Genomic DNA, 11,849 nt, shown 5'->3' on the forward strand with positions numbered 1-11,849 from the left:
CTGATTATGAAAATGCCAATGGACTTCGGCCCTAGAAAACGGTCACCTCCTTCTTACTTTCTATAAAATCATTTCATTAAGATATTGATTCAATAGAAGTTGTATTAAACCACAATCATAAAATAGCCTGAGATCAAACTGTACAGCTTTGGTTCGCTTCACTACTGTCACTTCCTGCCTATCGTGTGCTTTTTCCAAAGTACGCCAGAGGACGCTCGTAGCGATTGCATCCTCTAAATCGTACATCCTGAAAGATATACGCTCTGTTTAATGCCAGATTTCACGCCTATAATCATATTACATGTAGCCAAAGACCGTAAAATTACACCCAAATGTGATCTGCGACCTGCAATATTTCCATGATTATGGTACCAATGACGCCTGTAATATGAATTGATCGCAAAAACACAGTCCTCGAGGGACTTAAGTATTAATTCATATTTCACGCACCGCCAAGAGCGTTAATTGCAGAGTTTTAACACAGACTCAGTCTCTCTAAAACTTACATGTCTGAACAATATAGAATCAATATATATTTTGGAGTACAGTGTTCTCTATAACGATGGCCCACACCACAACACATCAAGAGAAAGGGTTACCATACAAACTGCGGAGTGACAGTTTGTAGCAGTGTGTGGAATGCAAAAAACTCTAAATCATCCATTTTATCATGTAGCTGTCATGAACTTCGTGTTTTCATGGACTTTCATTGAGTAAACATTACATTTCTCTTACAAAGATACGGCTCACGATTGACACTCCGATCATAGGAAAATATAGAACTTTTTTGTGGATATCCATATGTAATATGGCCATGATCGTCACACAGATGGAACTGTGAAATGTACAGTTTTGTCATCATGACTCATGGCAGTCATGGCTGATCGGAATATCATGTTGTTGATGATTGCACCATTTCGTCGAATCATTGTCTGTTCAATATTTCATTCCCATTCTGACCGCGCCCCTGCTGAGTTCCTACCATGAAGGTCACGACGATTCCCCCCGCGGGACAGTGAAGCACCCCTTGTGGCCGCGGCACCGCCGCCGGGCATGTCAAGTGGTTTAAGAAACCCGCAACTAAACATCCTTGCTGTTATCTTTTGCCGCGAAGTCTCTCACACTTTGGTACCATTTTATCCTGCGCACGACTTTTCTCTATTGTGATGTCCAGGAAAAGCAATTATCATTTTATTTGTGTGTCTGTGTGTGAGTGGGGGGTAGAGGGTGGGGGTGAGGGTGAGGGTCCCGTGAAACCGTCCCTCAATGTTCTTTTCACTTTGGTTTCACAGAGACGTCAGAGTGTATTTGCTCAGGGGCAATCTAAAATGATCATGAGGAGAATAACCGCTTGACCTTACATATGAATTATGAGATATTGATGTTTCAGTATGTGCACAAATAATTATATAATGTCCCAATCCAATTTTGCGTTTTTTTTACAACTTAAACATTACAAGCCGAATTTTACGACGTAAGCAAATTCTCGGCTCATACCTAAATGCCCCTTTAGCGTTTAGCGCAGTCTAAAGGCAGCAGGCGCTTTTTGTAGGGTCGTATTCAGTTGATTATATATACCAGCCCTGGCCTGGTGACATGGGTGGCGCATTTTATACGGTTTTCTACATTCAAGCCAATGCGTTTTAAAGAACTAGTCTCTATTTGATGTTGGTACCACCACCAGTTTCCAGGACTTGCAGGCTTCACCTGGTGCCGTCCCAGGTTCCTGAGCTCCTGTGGCCCACACAGCTTCCCATGTCTCCATTAACCTCTGTCTGATTGGCAATCATCGTCCGCAGATTCCGCGCAAATCGTGTTTAAAAGTTTAAACGGCTTCTAAACGCCGTCCACAAACGGCGGGCCGACCCAGGTGTCTTGCTGGGGCGCGATAGAGGACTTATCGATAAGTGGCGGAATCCGCCGACCAAATAGCATCGTTATGAGGGGATTACTGGGTGCAGTGATTCGGCCCAGGTCTCATGTCTCGGGTGTTCACTCCAGATGCAGTAAAGCTAGTGCTGGGCGTGGGCGTGGGTACACCTTGGCGTATGGACGGAACTATCTGATTCTGACGCGGTGTGACCAGCAGCGATGTTTACCTCGGAGCTGCGGTTCAAGCCAGCTCTCTGTTGGATTTTCCTTCTCAGATATTGGAAACAACAATTACTTCAGGTTCGATCTGAGACATCCGTATTTGTCATTACCTCTTCTTGCAATGTCGGAAATTTTAATATTTCGCCATTTACCATCCTTCTTGGTTTCGAAGCTCCTATACTCCCCACGGTTGCTTTATGTAACAAATAAAAACTAGAGCAAATGAGTTGGCTTTGAGTAGCGTAACTTGAATGACGAAGTTCCACCTCTTACATACGCTTACAGATCTTCGGTTGTTGTTTTTGTTTTTGCGCAAATGTACAGTTCAGTCTTTAGATCAATTTGTTACGTCAGTAAGGCTTGAACAGTTTGCGAAGTTTTCTGTCGTCGAATGATCGCAAAGACCTAAATACATCATCATGTCTGCCACGGCCACCTGTCATGGCGGCGCTTAACCTTTGGCCTCGAACGTGTCCACCGTCACATGACCTTGAAACGGGAGATGCAGAGATGTCGCTGTTATCAAGACGTCTTGGGCCGATATGTAACCCATTTACACTAAAAACAAACAGCCAATTTAAGGCTTGTCGCCATGCAGAAAAACGTTAAAAGTTTCCGAAGAAGCAAGATTTCGGAACGTAAATTGATGATCCTGTAGAAAGTGGGATATGTTAGCAGATCCCCACCTGGCTCTTGTGGTGTCAAAACCTCAAATTCCCGCTCAGTACTCAGATGACGAGTAATTTGTAACACAAATGCGGGATATTTACAGAAATAACAACCGTGGCTCTGTCTGAGATTCGGGACACACATGTCCAAGGTTGATGGCAATCCGAACGGCAGTATTCTGGGTGAGCAGTACATACCCACCATGTCTGATATCTTCAGGTTCCTTTGAGGTCCAACAGAGACGAGAGGTGAGATTTGATAACTCAGACTTGAACTTGTCTCTTCCGAAACCGGTAGTAAAACGAGAACAGTGAGTGTATATATCATATAGAAACACCGACCTTACTGTGAAATGTCAAGCTAGATCAAAGATTAACTCATGATGTCAATTGGATATCATTCAATATTGACATCATAAACGAAGCAGGTCTATCTCTAAATAATGTAGTTTACCAGCTCAGGTGAATTTTCAGCCTAGGATTTGTCTTTCGAATCAGGGAACGTTAGCTCACTGTACTCGGAACGTTAGCTCATTGTCCTCTTTCCTCATGGAACACCAATTGCAATGTTTGGTTCTTGTCAGTACCGAGATCAAGAGAGTCGATCAGTTTTCGCACAAGAAGGGCAAAAATCAGTTTTTGCAAAAGAAGGGAGAAAACAGTACTACGACAACACGGGACGTGCATAACCCGTGCCGTCGCCGTTACCATGGCGACCAGAGGGAACGTCGACCGATCAGTTTGCTGAGGAAACATAAGCTGCGCCTCCGCCATCTGTCCCTCATAAATACTGATATTTTTGTACCGTCCTCGTCGTTAAGATGTTTTTGATTGACACCCTGTTTCACGCTGACCTCTAGATTGTGATTCAAACTAGGAGATAAACCCCCTGCGCGTATTAAAAGGAAGAATCCTCAAGCACGGGAGTTGTAGAAACCGCACGGGAAGGCGAGATCGCCACGTCCCGGCAGGACCGACGGCCTGTCATCATGAATGTTTTATAACAACATTCTGTCTATTTGAGTAACTAATAGGGGGTCAATGGAATTTTAAATGCCGGGATTTCGCCTTCTTTTTGTAGAGAATGAATCCTCTTGGACCCTGCTTTATTCTCCAGTGGGGACCGTCCGTTTTGTATCTTCTGGGGTGACAGAAGTTGATTCCCAACAAATGACAAAACTTGTTCTGTAGATTTTACTGCCATAGGTTGCGTCGCATTGCTTTCATCGCTTTCATCCTGAGTTGATTTTTATCTTTGCTTTGTCGATGTATAATGAAAGATTTTTTTTCTTCCTCTGTTCAATTTAAAATCTACGTATGTTCTATTCAGACATGATTTTAATAGGTTGACGTCTCTTGAGTCAGAGGAAGTGCTGAGAGCAGTGCCCGCCCCCCTCGCGACTCCTGCCGAGATATCTGACCGCCGCACCCCGGTAGCGGCAATAGGGCATGGGATCGAATCATTGGGCTGTGCCTCTGCAAAATCAACACTTTATATCTGCGGAAAATTGCATTGCTTGTGTTCCGTTTGGCATGTAATTGGCGAGAGAGATTTTATAGAATGGCGGCAAAAGCTGCTAAGTTAAGCCACTAATGTGCATAGAAATGCCATGGCGACCGTAACCATCGGAATCATTGAATCATGTCAACATCACTGAACATCATTGACCCTGTTCAAAAACAAACGATTCTTTTCTATCAAGGAGCAGTACTCGTGGTGTGGTACCTTTGATCGTTAACAAGTGTTTCTGCTCGTCGTTTCTGATTAGCCTCCTCCTAGCCGTGAACACACCCGCGCCCGTACACATTGTCATGACTTCTTTGCAGAACTAAACGAGCTGCTAGCTTCCCACTAACTGCCCATCCCTTGATGGGATGTAAAAGCTAAGGGATGACCATAAGGGCACATGTGGAGTGCATAGATAGAAAAGTATGGGATCTGATCAATTCTATATTTTATTCATTGTGTAGCCAGGTAGCCCAAGCTACAGACGCACGTGATACAATTACTTTCCTAAGAATTATTTCCTTGCAAAATGTATGTATCATGTATAACCCAAATAATTTTTGCATTTTCGCCAATCTTATCCCTGCCTAGGTTCTACGTTCTAAGTTGCAATTTCTAGTCAAAACAACATTTTCCATTTCTTTTACATTGGAGACTTCTCTTGTTTTATCAATTGAAAACAGCTCCATGATAGGTAAATGAAGAATTACCATCACCTACTTACCCAGCCACACGAGTCGACCTTCCGGAGGTGCATTATGACCTCTAAAGATGCTATCGACGACTTGGAGACAACATATTAATAAAGTCACTATCTCCAGACGTAATCTGTATCAAAATTTCACATAAACGTGTTTGAACTGACATTCATGGAACTAGCAGCGAATTTTGAGTTAATTTCTACCGGAGCAAAAAGGGCGCTGGAAAGCCGGGTCATGTCACAAAGTGGGGGGAATGAAGGGCGGAAGAAAACTACGGACTACATGTTCTACAAATTTGATATGCTATTTGCCCAATTATATACCTGGTTAATTAGATTTCGGGATATACAATGCCAAGTCCGAAAAGAAGGCGAACAGGTATCCAAGCTTGCAAAATAAATACTTAGTAGTTCTACCGAGCACCACTCAACCTGAAAGAACCACCCTGGTTAAACCCCAGACCGGATCCGTACAATATTTTGATCACTGGACAAGATTTCCCTCCGTCTGAAGCTTGATAACTTTGGATTAGGATTTCTTTCGATAAGACGTGCAGCCCCTCTATCTTACAGACGAACGTGGCACAGTGCAGAGAAGGAGCAGGGAGAGCTATCACTTACGGCGCCTCACATGTGGGCAGCCCGAGGTGTCGGGTTAAATAACACTCTAATCAGAGTAATGATTTTATACTTGAATTAATCAGTGTGTGAAGGGGGCAGGATTCCGCCCGGGAAGGGACACGACGCACGTACGGGACGACGCACGTACGGGACACCACGGCAGGCACGGGACTTGATGGGACACTGGCCATGGAACTTCTAGTGCGGGACACCAACCTGTCCGCCACAGGGACGGGACTTGATAGGACACTTCCCTTCCAGTACAGGACGCATATCAAACAGATACTGCGCATGTTCATGACGCCGATTCCCCCTTGTTTTTGTTTTTATGTTGGAACCATATTGCAATGTCGAGAATGGTTACATCGTTGACACAAATATACAGGCTGGTCATGACCACACTTCTTGACATACGCAAAAGCAAGTCAGCGCGCACAGTGCTTTTCACCTCTGCAGACCTTTACCGTCCACTAGACGCTGACACCACGCCAACTCTCCCCACACGACCAGGGTCAGGTGTAACCCTGGGTGTTAAACGTTAACCTTCTGTTGCCCAGTTTAGCCTGTCCTGACCATCAATTATCACGCTGACCAATTAGGAACACGGACCTTGTTCGTGGCTTTGGGGACAGTCCTTTGATATACATAGATGATGGAGGAGAAGACACACCAAATAATGGGTACTCAAGCAATTGGGGATGATTTTGAAAGTTGCTTGAGTAACAACTATTTACATCGGAGCCTATCTTATTACCTTTATGTCTAACCTTCATCGAAGGGAGAAGGAGAAGACTTTCTATCTTTTCCTTCAATATCTATCGTCGGCCAGCCAGTCCCTTCATGTTGTAGATACCCATTGGTCGCAAGCTTACTTTTTTTTATTTCTGCACAAAGTTTTATGACTAAATAATGTTTTGGCAAACCAAAAATATGCTTTTTGTATGCATTCCCTTTGTTTTCCGCATTCAATGGTCGCTTTTCTATAATCCAAATGATTCGCAATGTGCTTCAACAACTGGCCAAGACTGCTGAACTTACGTCCCTGCCCCAGTGTATAAAATGGTCTCTCCCTGCGGCAGAACTAAGCTGGGGTCAATGGATACGCAAGTGTTTTACCGGCCGATATGAACTAGGGCACAGCAGCAGTGGTATCATACTGCCTGGCAGGCACGGTGGGGACGGGAGCCGCTCACGTGCGCTCAGGACAGGAACTCTTCACGGTGTGCTCCAGCTGATCTCTGTCTCCTTCTGGTCTCCTGTTGTACTGACATTGAGAAAGTCTGCCTTTGGAAGTTTTACTGATTAATTTGCTAAGCTGATCATGCCAATTTAGCTTTGTTAAATGATGTACTGAAGTGCATCATGTCAGGAGCGCATCAAAATCATATGAGCGACGGTCTGCAACTTGAGGCTCTGCCGCCGCTGGGCGATGACAGCAAGGCGAGGAAGTGTCGAGCGGACTCGTCAGACTCAGAGCCGGCAGATTTGAGTCCTGTGAGGGGTGAGATGAACAGTGAAGCATTGGACATTGCCAAGGGGCAGTGCAGCAGTTCCCCTCGGGCACACAGCACAACCGACCCTGAAGTTACGAACGCGAGAAGTCCCTGTCTTCCCGAGACAAGTATTGTACATTCAACTTCTCCTCACAGCAGAACCAGCCCGGCACCGTGTCATGCCGGACCTTGCTTGGGGCCAAGCCAGCCCCCAGCCCGCCGGCCTGTCGTCTGGCACCCGTGGGATGACGACGACGAGGACATGGATCATGTGCCCGTCGAAGTGGAAGAATCTGACAAAGCAGGTACGTGTCGATTTTCCACCTGAAAAACCCACGTTAAGACGACATATGTAATATTTATATGGGGTTAAATTTTACCTGCGCTGCTTGAAAACGGATTCGTCGGTGAATCGTGTCCGGCTTGTCGCGAAACCTCAAGTGAAATGTCCAATTGTGTACAATGCACATGTGATAGGTTGAAAGATGCATTCTGTTTCCGTTAACATACAAGAATGACATTGTACGTAGTCATATCATAAATCAGTTGGGTTTGTTTAGAGTCCGTACGTTATGAGTAGCTGCCCTCCCCTCAGGCTGTCTGATTCTCGCATTAGCACAGAACCTGCCCACAACCTGCCTGTCCTGACAGAACCGCGGGGTGGGAGATCAAAGATTAAACGTTGAACTCAATACATGTTTATCAGATAACGAGAGGGTGTGATAACATAAACCTTCACAATCTCGTCCTGAAATTGGAGAAACACCACAGGTTTTAATCAACTACTTCTTCCAAGATCCTGAAATAGTTTAGAATAGAATAGAATGAATGCAGGATGTGTCGACTGAAGTCATTTGGGCGAACAGTTTAGTGTAGACGCTTTCCAATTCATTATTCATACTCGCTCCAGCACCGTACAATATTCACACTCTTTTCTTGTTAAGGGCACTGGATAGACAAGAGAAGAATGTCTGCACATATGTCAGACAGGTGGGAAAGGAAAGGAAAGACAAGACAAAAATGACGTCTTACTTTGTGACGATCCTAGAGATTACTTAGTATCTTGGGACAAGTTTGATCGCTCGATTGCATTGTTTTTGTCAGCATAACATTTGTTTTGTCAACTCGAGAGGTCCTCAGGGGTGATGGGAGTGTTATATGATCATCTTTAGGGAAGTCAAGTCATTTACCGGCTGTTTTGATATCAAACACAAATATTTCCCACCGACTCTGTGCTGTCAGTCAGCCTGTACGATGCAGATGACACATGTGGCCGAGGGTAGTGTGTTCTTCAGACCAGGGTGTTTCAGAGGGAAGTTCCAACTTAGAATACTAGTAGTGTAAGTAGTACACAACAAACCCAGTGTCATGAACATACATATAAATGAGAAAATGTTTTGAAATGGAAGTGTTTGGCTATGTAATTGGGGTGGAGTTGAGAGAGGTGGGCGGGCCGTCATGGGGACGAATTTTACGATGGCGAGAGGCTCATAGGGGGGCAGATGGACTGACACCGCGCCCTGGGCCTTGTAAAAGGACTGGTGTATGCTTGGGCATTCTCATTCGGCAATTTCCCGTTATGTTTTCGTAAAATTGAATTTATCACTGTACACTGATATTATTCTTAAAAATTAGGGATGCTATCCAGTGCTCCTCCGTCACCTAAAGATAGTCTGATTTATCTTTAACACCTCTGTGGATTTATAGAAACAATTATTGCAGAAACGCTCTTATGCTAGCCAGCATTTCATTGAATGAACTATGTGTTTCATTGAGTATATTGATTCAGAGAAATTCATATAGATCAGTCCATGAGTCGCAGATGAGACTGAAAGTCAATGATAACAACTGGAAAGGCACATCAGATGCGACCGAGCGCATTCATTTTTGTGCACAATTGATATCAGTGTTTTGATATCAGTGTTTTCTCTTCGACTAAAATACTATACAGCAGACACTACATTACATTTGTTTTTCTGCTATGGAAAGATAGTTCATTTCCTCTTGTATGACACCAGTGACCAACAAAATTTGGCTAAGTCACTAACACGTTTGCTTCGTACTTGTGTCAGAGCACACACGGTTTTATGATGAGCTACTATCAGCTATATATGTACCCAGGCTATATATTGGAGGACAATAAAATACGACCGCACACATGCGGCCCGCGTGACCGTGAACCTGGGCCGGTATCAAAGCAGGGAGAAAGTCCGCCACATTCTGTACATGCCCCTCTCACGCCGAGCTCCCCGGGACTCAGATTGTCGGCTTAGAGTAAAGTCATTATTTATCTCTCTAACTTCTCTATAAAATATTAATGTTTTATACGGAAGAAAAACAGACGTGGCTGTTATGGCTAGTGATGTAGAGATGTATATTATGGGCTGAACAAAACTGAGGCGACGAACACTCACACATGTACATGTAAGTCGCCAAATTCGTTAATTGCCCTGGCTATACCGTGTTCACTTGATCTTGATTACTTCACAATCTCGGACAATTTCATGGATAATGGAACCCCATCCTTCCCTTTGCTCACTGCCATCCTCTTTGCTCGTGTTCCTGGAGGAATGTGTTTGGGCTGACTCATGCCCCCTACGGAAATTAGAACGTTTAGAAGCCATTTTGAACACATGCCCGCCGCCCACCGCATGAGGCGCGGGGTCCCGGGTGCTGGCCTTGCCGCGCTAATGTTGGCAGCTTCTGTTTCACTCACACATCAATCCTGCCCATGGTTCGCTGTCACTTCTCAGGATCACAGGTCAAACGGGCTGTTTGAGCCAAAACATACTTACAGAGTTACTTTTGCTTTTCCACTGACAATGACGCACTTTGTGACGCTAAACCGTTCGTTTTCTGGTCCGTCCGTAAAATTAGATCATTGATCCTACCATTGGATAGCATTACGTCGGTCGCTGAACAAAGCTCAATATTTTATAACAATCGGACTTGTCAATTATTCGTACAAAATTATCGCTAGCTAATTTCTGCAATGTTGTCCACATACTTACAAATGATAAATCGGACACGACGATGACTTTGGGACGTATCTAGCTGACCAACTGTTTTTCATTTTCAGTAAACCCTGAAATCATCACTGAATACTCAGGGAACGAGAAGGAGAACATACGCAAAGAGGACGACCAGGAAGAATCGAGCCCCGAGGACGAGACTCCTGTGGACGAGATGCTTGCTAGTAAGAAATCGTCTGACGACAACAATAACAGCAAGTCGAAGGTGAAGTCCCGTGCCCGGGACCCGAGCAGGCTGGGGAAACCTCGCCGTGTGCGCACAGCCTTCACGTACGAACAGCTGGTGGCGCTGGAGAACAAGTTCAAACAAACCCGCTACCTGTCCGTCTGCGAGAGGCTGAACTTGGCGCTGTCTCTCAGCCTGACCGAGACTCAGGTCAAGATCTGGTTCCAGAACAGGAGAACCAAGTGGAAGAAACAGAACCCCGGGATGGACATCAACGCCGCCATCACTGCAGCCAACACATACCCCTCTCCCTACCCCCTTCCCCTCTACCCCTTCGCTGGCTCACTGTTCAGGCCGCAGGTGCTTTGTCCCCTTCCCACCAGGACTCCCATCATGCACCTCTCCCCGGCCCTCCTGAAAAGGGAATTCCGGCCGCCTGGGGGGCAAGTCCATCACTTCCTGCCGTCTGAACGGGTTTAGCACCTCAGTCACCTGTTCTACAACTGAGATTGCATTTTCTCTCGAAAAACAGTTACATTTTCGTCATCATATTGTCAATATTCTTCTGTTCATGTCTAACGTTATATTTTCCAGAACGGTGTCTATATATGGACATTTGACTAAACCCTTATATAGAAATGATTACCTGATTGCTTTAAATGGCATGCAAATTGCCATCGCAAAATATTTTTTATGAATTTTTGTAGCATTTAGTTCCGTCGACTCCTGTTTGATAATTATGGTACAATAACATTATTCATCTGTATATAGTTCCTGTCTATAACAGAAGTCTTGTTAATTAATAATCATGTTGGGCCTTATGTTCTACCTTATTACAGCCAATTTTATACGTACACTTAAGGCCACTTGAATAAATCAGAAGAGCGAAAATATCACAACCTACCTCAAACACTAAACATCTATCAAAATAAGGTTTTCCTTTCAAACAGTAAATGTCCGGTAGAAGTGGTATAATTTGAGGTGCATAAGACTGAAAATTTGATATCATGCATTTGTAGATTTCAGCATATATTCTGGTCTCTACATCGCTATTATTAGGAATGGCTCTTTCGTCATAATATTTATGGCTGTTTCGTCATAATATTTATAGCAAAATATATGTAAATAATTTTTAGAAGTTAGGATTATTGAATCGTAGTTACGGCATAATCACCAGTAACATCAATGTCTGGACTCTGGACTAATAAAGATATGGATAAGCAGACCACTGAGCAAAAGTTTGTTTACTGAACTTCCGATAGAGATCTGAATTATGTGTGTGAAGTCACTACCATGACGCCTTGTTGAGAAGGTACCCTGGGTAGTTTACAAAACTGTTTACTTTGCATATTGGTTCCTGCTCTGCAGAAGTTGTTGATACTAGTAATCACTACCATGCTCTGTGGCTACGGATTTGATGAGGACCGATCTGAAGTCTTTAGATAACAGATGTCAAGCTAATACATACCGGAGAGATGAAGACGTTATTTGGACACACGATAGCCTGACGCCTGGCACGTGGAGTCCCCATCTGGGGCGGTTTGTAACCTGGAGTCAGGGATACGGGT

The 11,849-nt window shown here is 44.3% G+C and overlaps 1 protein-coding gene across 1 annotated transcript; it reads left to right on the forward strand.

Annotated features, from left to right (window-relative positions):
• Positions 1-6,670: 6,670 nt before the first annotated feature.
• On the forward strand, positions 6,671-11,504 carry LOC118414909 (homeobox protein ceh-30-like). The gene is made up of 2 exons (XM_035819204.1): positions 6,671-7,388; positions 10,163-11,504. Exons 1-2 carry the CDS (start codon positions 6,953-6,955, stop codon positions 10,759-10,761), a joined length of 1,035 nt encoding a protein of 344 aa, XP_035675097.1. The 5' UTR covers positions 6,671-6,952; the 3' UTR covers positions 10,762-11,504.
• The last annotated feature ends 345 nt before the right edge of the window (positions 11,505-11,849 follow it).

Source organism: Branchiostoma floridae, chromosome 4 (assembly GCF_000003815.2).
Source record: "Branchiostoma floridae strain S238N-H82 chromosome 4, Bfl_VNyyK, whole genome shotgun sequence".
NCBI classification, from domain to species: Eukaryota; Metazoa; Chordata; class Leptocardii; order Amphioxiformes; family Branchiostomatidae; genus Branchiostoma; species Branchiostoma floridae.